The sequence below is a fragment of the Mobula hypostoma genome, chromosome 4, assembly GCF_963921235.1.
Source record: "Mobula hypostoma chromosome 4, sMobHyp1.1, whole genome shotgun sequence".
Taxonomy (NCBI): domain Eukaryota; kingdom Metazoa; phylum Chordata; class Chondrichthyes; order Myliobatiformes; family Myliobatidae; genus Mobula; species Mobula hypostoma.
In genome coordinates this window covers 77,338,288-77,357,635 of record NC_086100.1, presented here as the reverse complement: position 1 = coordinate 77,357,635, position 19,348 = coordinate 77,338,288, and the positions used below count along the sequence as shown (strand labels likewise).

The 19,348-nt window shown below is 40.1% G+C and overlaps 1 protein-coding gene across 2 annotated transcripts in view; it reads right to left on the bottom strand.

Moving 5' to 3' along the window:
• Positions 1-19,348, bottom strand: part of LOC134345414 (ephrin type-A receptor 3-like) — a 380,595-nt gene that overhangs the window by 132,505 nt on the left and 228,742 nt on the right. For both annotated transcript variants that reach the window (XM_063046042.1, XM_063046043.1), the window contains exon 5: positions 1,756-2,091. In XM_063046042.1, the coding sequence (XP_062902112.1) occupies positions 1,756-2,091 (336 nt within the window). The remainder of the gene's footprint in view (positions 1-1,755; positions 2,092-19,348) is intronic.

Below are 19,348 nucleotides of genomic sequence, written 5' to 3'. Positions count from 1 at the left end.
CTAGAGGGATAACTGGAAGTACTCTGAAAACTCCTGCCTTGAAGGTAATAAAATAAGAGCGTTATGGCTCAAAGAAAATTGTCCATATGCTTTTGCAGTTTGTTCAATTATGTAGCAAGCACTTAATTTTGCATCGCTCTCTCCACCATACAAGTGAATCTACACATAAATAGCTCTGAGAGACTCACAATTACAATGGTGCATAGTGATTAGAGTTGCGAATTACTAGGAGTGCAATCACTTGGCTCTGATTACCCAAGTAATCCCTTTGACACAAAATGGCAAGTCTTTCTTGATTTTCACAGTGGAAGAAAAACACAGCATGCAAAATTATAAATATTCGGTGCTACTGATAGTCTAAAACTCAAATTACAATTGTCTCTGTTGCAAACATATTATATGCATCTCCAAAGTGAGTGGGATTAGAAGGATAAAACAAATGTCTTTTTATTATTCTCTATTGGTCATAATGCTAACAGAATATTGAGAGGAAGGCAGAATCAGGTTTCCCTTTCTGATAAAGTAGGCCACAGGTTCTCAAAGATTTGACTTTTAATCAATGCAGTTTTACAGGCAATGCAACTGGGAGAACATACTGTGTTTCATAGCCTTGGGCTGTGGTGGAATAAGGTACCCTGGATTCTGACTTTGGTTATGCTTAAAGGAAATTGGCAATGCTTGGGATCACAAGCAAAACAAGAGAAGTTATTCTTCCTCCTGGATGTTTGTACTTAACAGTGTAATTTCAATACAACTCAAATAAAGGCAACTTTCATTAAGAGAAAGGCAAACACTGCAGCTAGAAACCTGCACAATCAGGAGGTGTTTTTTCTTGGTGTTTCAAAGTTTGGACATAGTCTGAGTGGAGTTTTTTTAAAGATAATCAGGGAAATTAGTTACAGCGAAGTTAATAATGTGCTAGATTCTTGATCAGTCAGGGTATGAAGGTGTACAGGGAGAAGGCAGGAGATTGGGGCTGAGAGGGAAATGGATTAGCCATGATGAAATGGTGGAACAGACTCGATGGGCCAAATTGCCTAATTCCATTCCTTTATCTTATGGTTTTATAAAGAGAAAATATTTGTTAGTTACTGGGGTTAGACTAAACATCCACAAAGCAAAGGAGTGAAATTAGGGAATCCTACTTGCAGAAGGTGATAGAAGTATGGAATGCTCCTCCACCCGCGATCATTGAGTCTAGGTCAGTTGTAAATTTGCTATCGGCTTGACTTTTTTTCCAGAGAAGGCATCTGGTTAAAGTCTAGCCATGGGCGTCTTTTCTTAATGCAGTTGGAAATGGAAAGGGAAGTCACACACTAATATTAACCTGCTGGAGGAACTCAATGTCAAGCAGCATTTGTGGGGCAAGAACAAATGAACCTTTTGTAGGTTTTGGACCCAAGATGCTAACAGTTCATTTTCACCGCAGATACTGGACGACCTGCTAAGTTCCTCCAGCAGATTAGCTGTTGCTCCATATTCCAATATCTGCAGTCTCTTTCGTTTCATATTCTAATATGCTTGTTTCTTTTATGTGACTTAATACTGGTTTCCATATTTGTTTCCAAAACCAAAATGACTCCCTTAACAGTCAAGATCCAGCTACTTTGCTATGACTGATGACCTCCAACAAGAAGTCACTCCCAGAAATGACACATTTCAAAGCATTTCTTGCAATTATTGAGTTGCTATTCATGGTGACTGGATTTCAAGTGATAGTCTGCAGATAGTAACAGAGGAAGGAGACTCACTTACCAGCCTGGCTGGTCATGATGGTGACAGAGATATACTGCTTTGGGCTGGGGCTCAATTCAGACACCCCATTCACAGCCTCAAGGTCGAAGGTATAATTGGTGTGAGGCAGCAGATCCGTAACAAGAACTTTAGTATATATTAATCCAAATTGACGGGGGATGAAATGGAGGCTGCTCCCACATGTGCTGCACTTCCTGTTGTCTCCCACACACTTTCTGCAGTGCACGTTGTACGTGATGTCATTTCTGCCACCGCTGTCTCTAGGCGGGTTCCATTCTAAGACGAGTGAAGTCTCATTTGTTGTGGATATGGGATTTTCTGGTGGAGAGGGAGGCTCTAACGTTGGAGAGAAAAGAAAACAAAGCACAACAAAGCTGGTTACATATACTCCATGTACATACACTCCATGTACATTTCCTGCTTTTTTCTTGGATTGATGATCTAATTCCTCACATGCAATATGTTAGGAAGGCAGAGGGGAGATCTAATAGAGGTTTCTAAGATTATGAGAGACGTAGATAGACAGGGAGTATCTTTTTCCCAGGACAGAAATATTTAATACTAGAGGGCATGCATTGAAGGTGAGAGGCAAGTTTTTTTTTTAAACTCAGAGTAGTGGAGGCCTGAAATGTGGTGCCTGGTATCGTAGTAGAAGTAAATACATTAGAGGATTTTAAGAGATGTTTAGTTAGGCACATGATTATGAGGAAGACAGAGGGGTATGGATATTGTTTAGGTAGGAGGGGTTGGTTTTTGATTTAGTTTTTAGCTGGTTTGGCACATTGTGGGTGAAGGGCCTCTTCCTGTGCTGTACTGTCCTATGTTCTATCAACTGAACATTCTCCAGTGGTGTTGCTCATTATTCTCTCAGTATTCTCTTTAATGATTGGTGTCATATAACATGATGGCACCGGAACAGGGAAATTCGACAGGAGGTTAGATTGAGAAGTACAAGATCATGGTTAGTTCAGAAAGGAGTCTTCCAATCTATAACATGTATTTTTCCTTTAATTCAATTTCAATAGGCATGTATATTCTGAGGATCCGAGACTAATTACAGTTGATAAAAAATAAAAATACCACATTATTAACCAGTGCTTGTGAATTCTAAGCTCTGGTCTCACTATTTTGGTTTTCTCCTTTGTTTTAAAATGTTGATATTTGTGACCTAAGAAAGTTTACTGAGATATGCTGGGTCACCAGACTTAATCCTTCACTGATAGAAAAATCTAATTTACACAAAACAGTACAGACAAGACCATCAGATCATACTTACAAGGTACTAATTTCTGCTCCAAGTGTATAAGTGTGAGTAATGTTCTGACTACAGGGTACAATGTTTCTGCATTCTTAATGTTCGTGCTCATCAGTTTCAGGTCTCATTTCCTCTCATGGGTGCAATCAATAATATTAGAAGTGTTCTGATTGGGGCTATCAAGCAGTAAAATAAAAAATTCCCAAGAGTATTGTGATTTTAATCGACTAATTTTTGAATAGCAACATAGTTTTAATGTCCAAAAGACTTTATAACCTTTATAGCCATAATTTATAAGTGTTCAATCTCAGACACATTTCCTGTCACCCCCTAACTTTTTACAGACCTCAGTTTATATACATATATTTCAAACCCATCCTATAAGCAGTGGGTTGCCTAAGTCTACCACTTCTTCCAGCCCAGTCACCTGAAAATCACTGCACAATGCCCAATTCAATATTCTTGCACATCCCTGATTTTTATTACTAAATCATTGATGAAGGTGTGAATTTCATAAGCAACTAGACTGCAATCTTTGCTAACCTCATACAATAATGACTTTGGTTTTGGAACAACTACTTCCAGGGGAAAGGAGGACACATGTTTGAAACCAGGCTACCCTATAATGATAACATTATTTTTGCTCCAAGTGTTGAGGAGGGAGACTGATTTAAATGAATCAGAGTGAAGAAACATGTGGGAGAGCAAGTTTGTGGATGTCCCATCACAGAGGTTCTCCCCTTGCCCATATCTTTCCACCTTCTCTTTCTCTTCTTCCTCACCCTTGACCTTACCCTTCTCATTCTATCCATTTTCTGGTATTCAACAATAGAAACCATAGAAAAACTACAGCACAGAAATAGGCCTTTTGGCCCTTCTTGGCTGTGCCAAACCATTTTCTACCTAGTCCCACTGATCTGCACACAGACCATATCCCTCCATACACCTCCCATCCATGTATCTGTCCAATTTATTCTTAAATATTAAAAAAAGAACCCGCATTTGCCATCTCGTCTGGCAGCTCATTCCACACTCCCACCACTCTGGGTGTGAAGAAGCCCCCCCTAATGTTCCCTTTAAACTTTTCCCCCCTCACCCTTAACCCAAGTCCTCTTTTCTTTTTCTCCCCTTGCCTCAGTAGAAAAAGCCTGCTTGCATTCACTCTATCTATACCCATCATAATTTTATATACCTCTATCAAATCTCCCCTCGTTCTTCTACGCTCCAGGGAATAAAGTCCTAACCTATTCAACCTTTCTCTGTAACTGAGTTTCTCAAGTTCCGGCAACATCCTTGTAAACCTTCTCTGCACTCTTTCAACCTTATTTATATCCTTCCTGTAATTTGGTGACCAAAACTGAACACAATACTCCAGATTCGGCCTCATCAATGCCTTATACAACCTCATCATAACATTCCAGCTCTTATACTCAATACTTTGATTAATAAAGGCCAATGTACCAAAAGCTCTCTTTATGACCCTATCTACCTGTAACACCACTTTTAGGGAATTTTGTATCTGTATTCCCAGATCCCTCTGACTACTGTACTCCTCAGTGCCTTACTATTTACCCTGTATGCTCTACCTTGGTTTGTCCTTCCAACATGCAATACCTCACACTTGTCTGTATTAAACTCCATCTGCCATTTTTCAGCCCATTTTTCCAGCTGGTCCAAATAAGGCAGGGAGTTTCATGATTTTCAGGATGGTGGGTTTGGGAAAAGATGTTTGTGACATGAGGCCTGAGAGAATGTTGGAGGGTTTGACAGGAGACTGTTTGGCATTATTTGTATAAAGCAAGTGCCTCAAGGATCTTATTGCCCAATAATTTATTTCCCTATAAAACTGTTGGAGATTATTCGTCCAATACATTATTTCTGTATAAAACTCAAGCATAGTCACCAAGCATGAATAACACTTCAAATAGCCATTAACCTACTAATGCACAAATTGTGCTCTTTAAGTGACTCTTCAAATCTGTAATTCTTACCTTTCTTCACTGACTGTATTCTGTTCATTTTGTTTTTGAAGTGTAGAACCAGAAATGCACATGTACCTAAACTGACCAGCAGATCTATGGCTTTGGAAGACTGATTGAACACTACTTCTTGACAAACAGTGCAGGTAAACACTGGAACATTTTTATTTAGAGGTCTCTAGTGCCACACTGAGTGAATGCGACCAGCTCATCCAGTTATATCCGATTCCTGGTGAACCTCTCACATTTTAAGCTGGAAACCAAACTTCTTTATTATGTACACATATAATAACACATTTTCCCTTTCTAAAGAAAAACAAACACAATACTTTGTCCTCATAAACCTGCAAGAGACAATAATCCTTTCCAACCAAGATATCTACATTAATGGAGACACCTCGTTCTCCTTTGTTAGGGAGAGAGAGAGCCCCAAAAACTACCGGGTGAATGAGTAGTCTTTGGAGTACTGCAAGTCTGTGTCTTGGCTGTTGCTTTGCTGCATGCTCGAGTGCTCGGTGATGGGTGCCGATGCTTTTTTTTTGCTGGTGGGGGGAGGTGGGATCATTGCGTGCTACCACTTATGCATGGGAGGGAAGGGAGCTGGGGGGGGATGAGTTTGGGGTTCTGACATTTAACTGTTATTCATTCTTCAGGGGTACTCCTCTGCTTTCATGGATGGTTGCAAAGAAAAAGCATTTAAGGATGTACAAACATTTGTAGATTGTATACATTTCTCTGACATTAAATGTAACTTTGAAACCTTAACTTCTTTGTAATGAACAAATAGTTCCTTATTCACTCACAAAATTTCAATCGGTCTTTGAGGTGGTTTGATAATTTTATTTCTGCTATTTGTTTCCATGGATGTATTGCTTTCATTTTCTGTGTTATTATTAGTATCTTTCTGAGAACTCTGATCAGTTGATTTCTTTCAAATCCTTCGGTCAAGATACTATCTGTTCATCTCTGTTATTGCTCTTGCTGTGTGACCATTATTTTCTCCATGTGCTTCATAATGGTGCCCTGGACTACATCCACGTAATCAGTAATTCTTTGCAAAAGTTCCAACTGATTCTGTCTCAATTCACAAAGCTCCTTCTGTTGACTGCACATCATAGATAGCAATTCCTCCTGTTGGTTTATGTTTAACTGTTGCTGTTGTTCTGACCTTGGGAACTGTGTGGTCACCCCATATTCTTTTTTATTTTTCCTCTTCAGAGAGGATTGTGGAGATATTTTTGGTTTCCAATCTTTAAATGGAAGTCAAAGAGAGGCAGGTTTTGCACCAAAGCTGCAACATGTGGAAGCAAGTCTGGTGACGACTTCATCATGATGACTCTGTTCAGCACTGGCAACCTGACTGTCATGCCAGAGAAGCTGGTATGGATGTCTGTGGAAAGGTGGAGTTCTTGTGTTTCTCTTGCATAACCTCTCTGGAACTGTTAAGAGTTTCTCTAGTTACCTCAGGTGGGCATCTAAGTCCCTCAAAGACATCTGTGTAGTCTTCCAGGAGTGTTGTGTGGTCATCTTTTGCCTGTGAAGCCACTATGAAAACACTTTTCACCATGTTGAGCTTTCATATGCACTCAGACCTAATACTGTCTGTACTCTCAGTAGTTGCGCCTTTGGGAGCTGTCTGTTGTGCTTGTGGTCTCTTTTACTGGAAAGTTCTCTTGGAGTATAGCCTGTCACTTTTAACTTCACTGGGTAACTCCTGCTCTTTACTTTCAGAGTCTTGTAATTGTCCACTGATAAGAGAGTCACCTGGGCTCTGGTGTCAAGCTTGACAAGAATTACTGTCTCATTCACAATCACTGGAACAATCCACTCTGTTTTACCAGCACCAGCTGTCTGCAGAGAATCCAAAAAGACTTCCTCCATTTCCTCAGCAATCTCTTGGTAGCCCCAGCTTTATAGCACTTTGCAAATGATGATTCTTCCCACAATTATTGCAGGACTTAAGCAGAACACATCTCTGGGATGTGCCTACCTCTGTATTTGCTGTTTGAGCCTTCCTTTTTGCTTTCCTGTTGCTTTGCGAAATGCCTTGTGCTCTGTCCCTCTATTTTCAAAGTTGGGTCTGCCCTGTGTAGCTCCTTAGCATGTGCTCGTGTGGTCTCTGCTACCCTACACGTATCCAGACTTTTTTTGCATTATATCTTTTTCACAGAGCAATCTTTTTCTGAGCCCATTATCTGGGATTCCACAAACTATTTTGTCCCTAACTAGTAAGTCTTTCAAAGGTCCAAACTCACAGAAATTACTCAAGGTGTGAAGCTCAGCTAAGTATTGGTCAAAGCTAACCTCTTGTTTCTGGTCACAGGAAAATAATCTGTATCTCTCAAATGTGAAGTTTTTACTTGGAGTAAAATACCACTCAAATTTGTCATCAAAATATCCACATAAAAGTTGTAGCATCAAATTCAACACTGTTAAGGATGTCCAAAGCACCCTCACCAATAGACGCTTTCAATTTTTCATTAGTTCTTTTCGCTCTGCTATCCACTGAATAGATATTGAATTGCTGTTTGAAGCTTTTCCAGTTATCCAATAAATTGCCAGTAAACTACTTAGGTGTGGGAGGCCTTACATTATCCATGATGGGAATTTTTGGGCTCTCACCTGAATTTCATGGTGAATTCAGTGATCTTCTGGAACAATACACTCTCCGGCCTACAACTTCTCTCCACCAGAACCTTACTTGCTGCTATTACCTTCCATATTCTCGCAGACCTCTTCCCCCCATGTACTGTCCATAATGAGATCTTACGTCGACTTCTGAAATCATGTTTTGTTCGTTCTTAATAAAGACAATGCTAGCGTGGGTAACACTAGCGCATTTTATTTGGAACGCTGTTCAACCACCGCACGTGCGTCCAGCTCACCCACGCTATTTCCAGTTCTGCGTGAACTACCTGCAATGCACAGTGGGAACTGAAGTTCTTTATTATGTGCGCACATAAAAACATACTTATTACTAGCACTTCTGAACAGAACATCGAAATGGTGGCACCTCCAGTCACAGCAGCTATTCCAGCACCAACTAGTGGTGTTTTTGCAATTGTCCTTTAGGTCTTTCTAATGATTGCAAGACACCGCTTGATATTAAGCACACCAAGTACTGCAAGCCTACCTCACTAGCAAGTTGTTGGGCAGCAGATGAGCTCTGCAGTATGGGTTATTGCATACCGTGTTGTCGCCTGCTACTGCCACCCAGGGCAGACCCTGTCGGAAGTGCGGCGCAAGGAAACAACAGTGAGGGAAGTGCACCGATATTCCTGTGAGACTAAAGGCGAAACCCTGCAGGCTAGCTCTCCTATCAATTCTGCTTTGAAATGTTCAATTGCTGGAAAATAAACTAGATTGCCTGTGTCTGAGTCTGAATCAGCGTGAGATGAAGGACAGTCGCATGCTCATCCTGACAGAAACATGGCTCCAGAATACCATCCCTGAAAAGGCCATCCAGCTAGAGGGTTTCAGCTCTTTTCTGGTTCCCATGACTTCTGGCAACACCTGTGATGGCAGTGTACATATCTATACGCATAAAAAACTGGTGTGTGAACACTTTGGTAGTGACAACCCACTGTTCGCCTCTGGTAGAGTTCTGAACGGCGAAGTGCAAACCCTTCTATTTACTGACCTGCACTGCTGTTGTGATTGTGGCTGTATATATTCCCCCTGTGCCAATGCAGGGGAAGCACTGTGGGAGCTCTGTGTCATCTCTGATCTACAAACGACATGCCGAAGGTTTCTTTATTGTTGCTGGTGACTTCAAACACTCTAACTTCTAAAAAACAGTACTGCCTAAATTCTATTAGCATGTTTACTTTGCTACCAGAGGTGAGAGCATTTTAGACTAAGTTTAAACTAATATCCCTGGTACATACAAAGCTGTTCTCCATCCTTACTTCAATCTCTGACCACTTATCTGTTTCTCTAATTCCTGCATACAGACCACTGATAAATGAATCAAAGCAGTTCAAAGGGAGATCACCACAGTTTGAAAAGCTCAGAGGAACATGTTCAGAGAGGCGGCTGCTTATGACTGTCACATTAACATTGATGAATATGGAAATTGGTGATTGGCTACATAGAGAGGTGCACTGAGAATGAGACCATTATTGAAATATATGTGAGGGCAAATCAGAAGCCATGGCTGCCCGCAGCAGTCCAGGAACAGCTGAGAGATCAGGATGCTGTCTTCAGATTGGCGGGGGGGGGGGGGGAGAAATAAGACAGCTCTCAGGTCAGCAAGAGCTGTACTTTCCTGCACCACCAGGAAGGCAAAACAGGATTATTCAGAGAATATATACCCATTTCTGTGACACCAGAGACACGATCCACATGTGGCAGGGCATCCAGCCCTCAACAGGCTACAAGTCCAACCTGTATATCAATAACAGTGATGTTTCTCTTCTTCATAGGCTGAATGTCTTTTACGCTTGGTTTAGCGCAACGAATGATTTGTGCCTGGAGGAAGGCTCCTCACCTTCTGCCTGAGGAACAGCTATTCTTTCTGGCTGCAGCTGATGTGAGGAAGACCCTAGCCAGGATCAACCCACATAAAATTGTGGGGCTTGATAACATACCTGATCAGGTGCTGAGGGACCGTGCAGCCTAGTTAACTGAACTTCGAACAGACACCTTCAACATCTCTCTGAAACAGTCCACTGTCCCCTCAGGCTTCAAGGCCGCCACCATCATCCTGTTCCCAAGAGGACGACAGTAATTTGCCTCAACGACTACCATCCAGCAGCACTGACCTCAACAAAAATGAAATACTTTAAGCAGTTCATCATGGATCACATTAAATGCCATCTTCCTGCTACATTAGTTAAAGTCTGCCCCGAGCCTTGTGGCCCATCAGGCTGGTGCTTATGCTGGTTTCTGTGGTGTGAAGCGACTGGGAGTACAAGACGCCAGTCTATCACGAGGTTAACCCCCAGCATTTGCCAGTACCCACTTTCAGCTGGGTAGACTGAAGCAGTGTGTGGTTAAGTCCCCTCCTCAAAGACACAACACGCTGCCTTGGCCGAGACTCGAACCCACGACCTTCTGATCGTGAGCTCGACGCCCTAACCACTTGGCCACGCGCCATACCTCCTGCTACATTAGACACCTTTCAATTTGCTTATCACTCAAATTGGTCCACTGATGATGCCATAGCCTCTGCACTCTTCTCCGTCCTGTCCCACCTGGTAATTGATACCTCATACATCAGTATGCTGTTTATTGACTTCAGCTTGTCATTTACTACGATCATTCCAACCTGGCGTCCACAGACCTCTTGCTCAATAGTATTGGTCCATGGGACAAAAAAGGTTGGGAACCTCTGCCTTAGAAGCTGGTGGGTAAATTTTCCTTTTTGGGTCTCAACACCCCTCTCTGTAACTGAATCCTAAATTTGACAGAAAGACCATAGTCAGTTTGTGTTGGCAGCAACATCCCTAGCTCTATTACGCTGAATACCAAAGCTCAGCCCGCTGATGTTCACACTGCTGATGCATGACTGCACAGCAAGATCCAGTTAAAACTGAACTGTCACTGATAACACAACAGTGGCTGGCTTCTTCAACAACAATGATGAAACGGTGTACAAAGGGGAGGGAGGGCAGCTGGTAAAATGGTGCGAGCACAACAACTTGAGGCTCAACATGGACAAGACCATAGGGATGATTGCGGACTTTAGGAAGGTGCAGGGTGACTTATTCCCATTGCACACGAACAGCTCCTCCATGAGGAGAATTAGGAGCACCAAGGTCTGGAGTGCAGATAATGGACAATCTCAGCTGGTCCCTTAACACCACCTTTTTGGGCAAGGCGGCATGACAGGATCTCCGTTTCCTGTGGAGATTGAACCTCCCTATCTCCCAATCTAACCAACTTTATAGCAGCACCATCGACAGCGTTCAGAGAAGCTGCATCAACATCTAGTATGGGAATTGCAAGTCATGTTGTAACACCTATGTTGCACTGGTTTTATTGCATGTGACTAGTCGCCGCACTCTTCGAGAAAATCAAATTACATAGTACTACATTAGGTACTAGTAGGCCATCAGAAGATTCCAGTTGTTGGAAGGAGGCAGTGAATAGAAACCACACACTTCTGGAGATGTGTTTTGTTTATATTAAAAAAAATCATAATTCCAACATTCTGTTTAGATTCTAAATCTTAGATATCAAACCAAAACAAATTCTTTTTTGATTAGAATCAGTGAGATTCCTTTATTACTCTAATCTCTCTAACTAATTAGATCTAATGTAATTCCCTATTTAAAAGTTTACAGACTAAACTTTCCTTTTTACATAGCCCTTGTTAGTTAGAAAACTAAATATAATTCTTATTCATAAGTATTATGGTTAACTTCAGTTTCATTTCCAGGCAGTATATCCATGTTTATATACAAATTCAAAAATTATACATACACAGTTTAACTCCTTTCAAAACAATTCTCTAACATCACAACTTTTAAACAAGGTAAATCTCATTCAGTAACTTATCGTAGTCTGCAATAATAATTAGCTCTTTCAGAAAATCATATTCAGATTCCTCGAATAAAAATAAACTTATACATCCAACAATATTAAATCCTCTACGTCAGTACAGATTTCATTCCCGTGCTGGTTCGTCGAATTTAGGGTAGCTCACCATCTTCTTTCTTGGTTCATTGGAATGAAATAGTTTATCACACACAGCAAGCCAATTCACAAACTTGTACAAAAACTTGACCAAGTCCTTTGGTATGATTTTACAGAACTAATTCCCGACTACACAATAGGGATCTTGGACACTCGCCTCTGCCGACATTACCTGATTATAGCTGCTGCGTGTTATAGCCGTAGCTTCAATAAGTCTTCTATCGCTATTGTCTCTCCTCCAGGGGTTTCACCCTGAGGTTTTCAAGCTAGTAGGGTAAAGATACTCAGTACTAATTCCACTCTTAACAGTTCATGTCTTCAGCTTCTAATCGTTGCTGTGTTTCTCTCCTTGTCCCTGCCTGCATCAACCACGCCTCGTCTCACAGTGTTTTTTCTCAAATTCTTTTTAAAAAAAAACCTTGTTTTCATCCCTCCGCAGGTGAAGCTTTCGAATATTACATATTTGGGTTTAATTAACCCGGGTTACAATATGATCGCAAGTCCCTTCAAAGGATTGTGAGGACTGCTGAGAGGATCATCAGGCCCTCAGAGGTATTTATCAGGATGCTGTGTATGCAGGACCCTTGGCATCGTCAATGATCCCTCCCATGTGTCCAGCAACCTCTTTGAACCTCTGCCATCAGACAGGAGGTACTCTAGCATTAGGATAAGAACCATTTGGATGGGAAACAGCTTCCTCCCCCAAGGCCATAAGACTACTAAACTCCATGCCACCACCCAGGTCTCATCGTGCATGAAGCATCTGTAGAGTTATACTGTTTGCTTTTTAATCCTGTATCATAAATGCACCTTTTTTGTTAATTTACTTGTGGTAATATTATGTTGTGTGTTATATGTGAATTACATGTAATGTGTTTTGCACCTTAGCCCGGATGAATGTTGTTTAGTTTGGCAGTATACATGTGTACAGTTAAAATGACAATAAACTGACTTTGAACTTGAACTGCCAGAAATATACTCTGAGCCCCAAGCCTTCTACACATTCAAGGGTAAAGTGCAAACCGAAGTTGTCCAGATGTCCCATTTTGCTTCTCTGAGGGACGTCCCAACATCTAAAACGTGGAAATTGGCTCTCAGATGCTATTGTATCCGATGCAGAATGCAAGACCCAACTGATTTAATAGCATCACAGTGCAAAAATATTAAGTCAAAATTAAAAGTTACTTTTTTTTTAAAAAAAACTCTCTACAATGTTCAATTCTTTGCGTTTTAGTTCATTTTCTAACTTTAAGCTTATTTGAAATTTATGGACACTTATTACCAATTAGTCAAGAAAAGACCCATCTCCTTTCCCTCTCCTCTTTTCTCATCTCCATCTTTCTCCTTTTACCCTCTCCTGAGCTAATGAAGTTCTTCTGAAGTTGGATCACTTTATTAATGTAGGAAGCAAGGAGTCAATTTGCCCTCAAGATCACACAAGCAGTAACACTAAAGTGATTTGTTAATTTGTTTTTCTGATGTTAGTTTGTAAACAAGTAGACAAGACGCAGTATCCAGTTCTTCTTTATTGCCATTCCATGACATGCACCAATCAAGAATGCAGATGAGGCCTTGATTAAGCATTTTATTTGACAAACCACCTTTCCAACTGTGCAGCACTCCCTCAGTACTGCATCCTTTGTCATCCATCACGTTCTTTATGAAATGGAGCATTTGACTACAACCCAAGTCAATAAACATATAGAACCACCAGATTTGCTTTATGACCAGGGTATAACTTTAAAACCAGATGAATGAATCCAGACATATATAGCATCAAAAGACCCTTAACAAGCTGATTGGAGTTCAAATTCTAATTCGGTTTAAGCCACTTTCCTATTATACAGAAGTGGCTGTTTGTCTTGGCTCTCAGAATTCTGAAAGATCTCATATTTATATTGAATAGGGACCAAATAATTCACATTTTACACAAGGAATAAGTTTTTTTCAGCCAGAGCTTGTGCTGCAACAGAAACCAATTGTTTCTCATCCAACCTAAGAACAGCACAAAGGGAATCTGGAAACACTTGTCAGAGATGGAATTGCTGAAAATTCTCCAAATTACAGTTTAAACATATTAGATGCATGTTTCCTTGTACTTGGCTCCAACAGTAGTTCTGATCTATTACAGGTGGTTAAGAGTTCATAAGATTTCACCAGTGCTAAAATAAGTGAAGGAACACAGTAACTAAGAGTTCAGTGGATGTCCCCACAAATCTACAGCACTCTCAGGAACAGACAGTCGGACCTCTAAAGTCATTTCCCGTAACTTCTGCTGTGTGTGATGCAGTTGCAGCGTAAATGCAAGCAGTATGGCACCACAACAGATTCCCAATTCAAAGGGAAGGTAAATAGCAATTTAAAAATAAAATGCGCAATTGTCTAAATGGCTATCGGCTTGAATGTTTCCTTCAAACAGACAAGTGGGAAGGAGTCTCAACGCCTTTAAACAACCCTCCCCAGACACTAATTTCCTCAATCCCTTGATAACTTAGAGCAATTTTTGTTTCAGATTTTTCATGAAGTATTGACACTGATGGCTGAGGTAAAAAGAAAATTCCAGCAGATTGTTATCATTTTTAGACCATTACAACATTGGTGCAGTGAGCTCATAACAAGATTTGTGGCATCATTTCAACCTTTCTCTCAGTCTGTTTTTCACAATGACTTCATCAAAAAGATTAGCTTTCTACCACATTATTTGCACCTTATGTTTACACGCATACATCATCGGTGTGGAAGAAATTGAAGCTTTTGAAGGACTTAATTGTGCAAAAGCAGAAGAGATGACTTAACGTTAAGGGTATTCTGCCTCTCTTTACAATGGAACTGGTGATGCAAAAGTTACATTTAAAAGAAGACATTAACGAGAGGGAAGTACCACAGATAAAACAAGATCTCATTGCAAGACACTTAATCCAGATGTAAAACATGTTCAGCTACTGGTATAGATGGAAAAATGCTGAAGTAATAGTCATAGTCACAGTCATACTTTATTGATCCCGGGGTAAATGGAACTAATCTTCCAGGTTCTACTCAAATGGGACTAGTCTTAAAATATATTGTTCCATAACTGGGCCAGGGATAAACCCAGCAACTGCAGCTTAACATAGCTGGGGAGGGCAGTGGAAACATGAGTTACACGCACTTACTTGTAAAGACAGTGTTTAGTCAAGGACAGTAGATTTTTTTTTATACAAGGTAAATCATGTCTGACCAACTTCACTGATAAAGCATCAGAAAAGTTGGATCAGGGCAGTACTCCATGAGTAGTCAGAATCATACTGCATGGAACAGACCCTTCATCCACTGTATCTGTGCTACCATATATGTACTATCTATGCTAATCTTATGTTTCCTCTTGCATTTTCCTTAATACCCCCTCTTCAAAGAAGCTGATTCACTTGCCATCTACCCACCTACACTAGTGGCAGTTTGCATTAGCTGATTCATCTCTATTATATGGCTTTCAAAAGTCTGGCAACATACAATTAAGGAGTAAATGTCAGCATGAATATAATAGGTTTTGTAACAGGCTGGCACTACCGGTTGTAACTCAACATCCAGGTCAAGTAAGGCAGATGCCACCAGAAGGTTCTTCTCACGCCAGGACAGTATATAGACAATGGCATGATTTGGGTGGCCAACTTCACAAATGGGACTCTTTCACTTGTGATACAGATGGCCACATCACCCGCTCTTCTTCAAACAGATGCAGGTCTTTCAGATTATTCTTGGAAGATTAAAGCCTGGGACTTGATCATTTGGGTCACCTGCTAAGATATAGTTGGTGATGTTTGCAGTTCATGTGTACGTGAAGGACAAAAATGAGCAGCACTGGTACAATAACATATCGGAAGATGTATATCAATTGGATTTCCTGTTAAATTATGAATGTGATATATTTTGGAACTAAAACAATTATGGAAACTCAGCAGAAATGTACAGGAAGTCAGTATCAGAAAAAAAAAGCAAATTCATTCCTTATCAATTACTGTCCCTAGATAGCCCTTCTCCCCAAATGACCTCTGCCAGTGATTGTGCCATTATTAATATTAATTTAGCTTCTGTATCATCCCTCATCCCTCCTTTTTATTTCAGTTTCTCTGAATTTACAGCTTTAATTTCTCTTCATTTGCTATTAATACAAAGTAATCGTTAAAAGAAAATTTGCTGGAGCCAATGAGTTAATCATTAACGGTTTGAATATCTAAAAGGTATATTGGATTGTATGTGGCACTGTTCCATCTAGCAAGTCTGCTTTCTACAGTAAAAGTTTTAGTATCTAAAACTTTTCTAAAAGATATTTTTGTGAAACTGGGCCAAAAGAAGCTACTTAGTTAAAAATGCAAACTGTACACCTACTGTCAGCCACACTTTCCTTCCTCCCATTGTTGTTGTTTGATATTCATCCAAAAAAATAATAGTTAAAAAACTATGAGTTCCTCAGCTTACTAAATGAAGGTTATGATCTCATTTTGATTAATCTGTTCCTTAAAGGTATGCATAGCTGGGCTTTCTGACTAATTTGCCCATCATTTGCCTGTTAACGTTAAAATGGATTTCTCTAACATTGGAGACCATACATGCTTTTCTTAAAGAAAAAGTCACACTAGAAAAATAGAGGGCTATGTGGTAGAGAAATTCTAGGCAGTTTCTACAGTAGGTTACATGGTCAGCAGGTTACAGTAGGTTACATTGTGGGCTGATGGGCCTGTAATGGGCTGTAGATTTCTATGTTTCTATGTTAATAAGCCCCTGCTTTATCACCACAAATAACTATTTCAAATTCAAATAGCTCTGTATTAAAAATTCAAAAAATATTTTGTGGTAACTATATTAAGATACAAGGTCAGCTGGTGGTGTAGTGGCATCCGCACCAGTCTTCGAGGCGAGAGGGCCCTGGTTTGAATCCAGTTGGCACCTTGCATACTTTCCACCTAGGGTTGGGTTGAGCATTGAGCTAACAATTCAGCCTCACAATAAAACAGACAAATGCTAAAAAAAAATGGCTAGGTTGCCATCTGATGCGTCACAAGGCGCAGAAAGGATTAACAGCAATATTAAGATACAGTTTGGCTTTAAAATATTATTGAGTATGGGCAAAATGATAAGTACTTCGTCCCATAACAGACGAGTCAAAAACTGGAAGGCACAGGAGTAGATCAGAGACAAGAGGTGTTTCACGCTGAAAGTGATTGAGATCTGGAATGCACTGCCTGAGTGCTCTGAAACAAGTATTCATTCTCACAACTTTCAGTGCATACTTGGATGAGCTTCTGAATCGCCAGTTTTCTTCCCAAGGCTATGAGCCAAGTACTGGTAAGAGAGATGTGTAGATGGCATGTGATGGTTGATATAGACATACAGTAGTGGGCTGATTAGACTGCTTCTGTGCTCTATGACTCTGTGATACTTGAGGGAACAACATAAATTACGATATTTGTATTACTTGATGTTGCTCAATTTATATTCCCTGCGCTTGCAAAGGTACTCACTTTTCCTGTTTAAAAACACATCAGTTTATGTTTAAAACATTAAATGCCTGGGTCATGTTCCAACACTCCCACATATCAATAACAATTATTGACTTTGATTCCCTTACTTTTTATCTGGTAACTCTATCAAAAACAATAAACAAAACTAAGTACAAAACTGAACATTGACCACTCGGACACTACCTTACTTTTTAATATATATTATTTGTTTTTGCATAATATTTATCTATTCAATATATGTATACTGTAATTGATTTACTTATTTTTTTTTCTTCTATATTATGTATTGCATTGAACTGCTGCAGCTAAGTTAGCAAGTTTCACGTCACATGCCAATGATAACAAACCTGATTCTGAAATGAATTCCATCAAGACCAGACTGAATTCCATTTTAAATCTCTTTGGAGAATTGTTCCTCAAAGACTTAGGCTCAACAACTTTACAGAATTGGGGCAAATTTCATATCTGGTTTGTGGTGGTATTTTAGCATTTTGACACTTGACACACGAAGTCCTGAAATCTGTAGCCTAAACAACAATCCTCAAGCGGTCCACAGGTTGGTCGCTATCAAATGGCCTCTGCAGTTAGGAGCATGAAGACCTGATTATACAGCCCCCTCCTCCTCCCATAACTGTCTGATCGTCCTCATAACTTGAAGGTATCAACTTGATTGTTGGTTGGTCCAGATTCTAGCATCTGCAGTTTTTTGTATTAACAGGTGCCTATCTTGTCACTCAGCTGAGAAAGTGCAGACAACTCAGTCAACGAATCTCACTTGGATTTCACCTTCAAAATGGTTGACATAATTCACTGGTGACACCAGAGAGACATCTCAATTGCTAGCCCATCACCTACTTGATGTCACCACACACAAATATCTCCCTAAATGACTTCCTTCACATTATATTAAACAGATATTTGATTTACTTAGATCTTCTGTGCTGATATCCTTAAACTTAGGGACATATAGTAGACAACCTGACGGGGAGACAAAGTTTCCATTCTGGAAAGCATTTCCTGTGGTAAATTAATTCACTAGGCTTACAATGGAACCTTGGCTGCTTACATAGGAAATGGAAAAGATTGTCTTGCAACTATCTGGTTTGTTGCCAATGCTTCCACATTAATCAATTTGATACCCAAATGTCAGTTTAAAATCACAACATCAAAGTGTCAGAGATCATTGGCCTTGCCCATCAACATTTACACTAAGTCTAAAACTCTGCTCAGCTTTCTAATCCACATTCACTTTCAAGTTCCCTCACAAGAGCTTGGGAAATTTCCCAATTGCACTTAAGGTGCATATCATTTTCTTTAGAAATACGTAAATTATAATCGACTTCCCAAACTCTGTTTTTGTCTCTGCTACTATTATCTGACTGCCTGCAGTTGAAATTAAATCTTATTTTAGGTCTTTTTTTTCCACATCTTTTATTCAAACTGGATTGACATCATATTTTTCTGGTGTACAGTCATTAATATGAAGACACCTATCCATAACAGAAATGTAAAATCTCACCAGCTCTGTCACAAGGAATATCAAAGCATAAAGCATTTGTACTTGTCTTCAGAAAAGAGAGGATTTAGCAATGCAAACATGCTGAGGAGGGTAGTCACAGGTTTTGCCTTCAGAACTTTTGAAGCTCTGAATAAGTTTCACAGACACAGAAACTGAAACACTTTAAAAAAATAAATACAAAGGAACACTTTAGAATTCAACATTCTGACAGTTACCCATTTTCCATGCAGAACGGTGATTATTCTCTGATTAGAGTTGGATGAAGACAAGTATGAGGAGACTCATGAGGAGTGCGAAGGCTGGCACAGTCTACTTTCTGTGCAGCAGACTGTAATTTTATGCTAATTAATGACGTGGCTTGGGATACAAGCCCTTTAAAGTTAGATTCCCCCATGCACTGATGATTGAAAGTGTGTCATGGTCCAAGCCAGATCCCAACTTTAATGTTTGGCCTGTCAAGAGATCAATGACCTGACCAGGGAAAATGGCTGGTGCGGGCGTTAACCTCTGCACCCCTGAGCTTCAGTCCAACAGAAAACTAATGTGCTCACATTCTCTGTCTGGGACCTAATCCAGCAGCACAGTATTGGAGAGTGGCATTTATAATCATCAAGAATAGCATATTTTGCAAGCAATTTTCCACCTGCTTATTTTCAGTGACATGTGTCAAAAAAGACTGTTAATCCTGCTGCGTGATACCGAG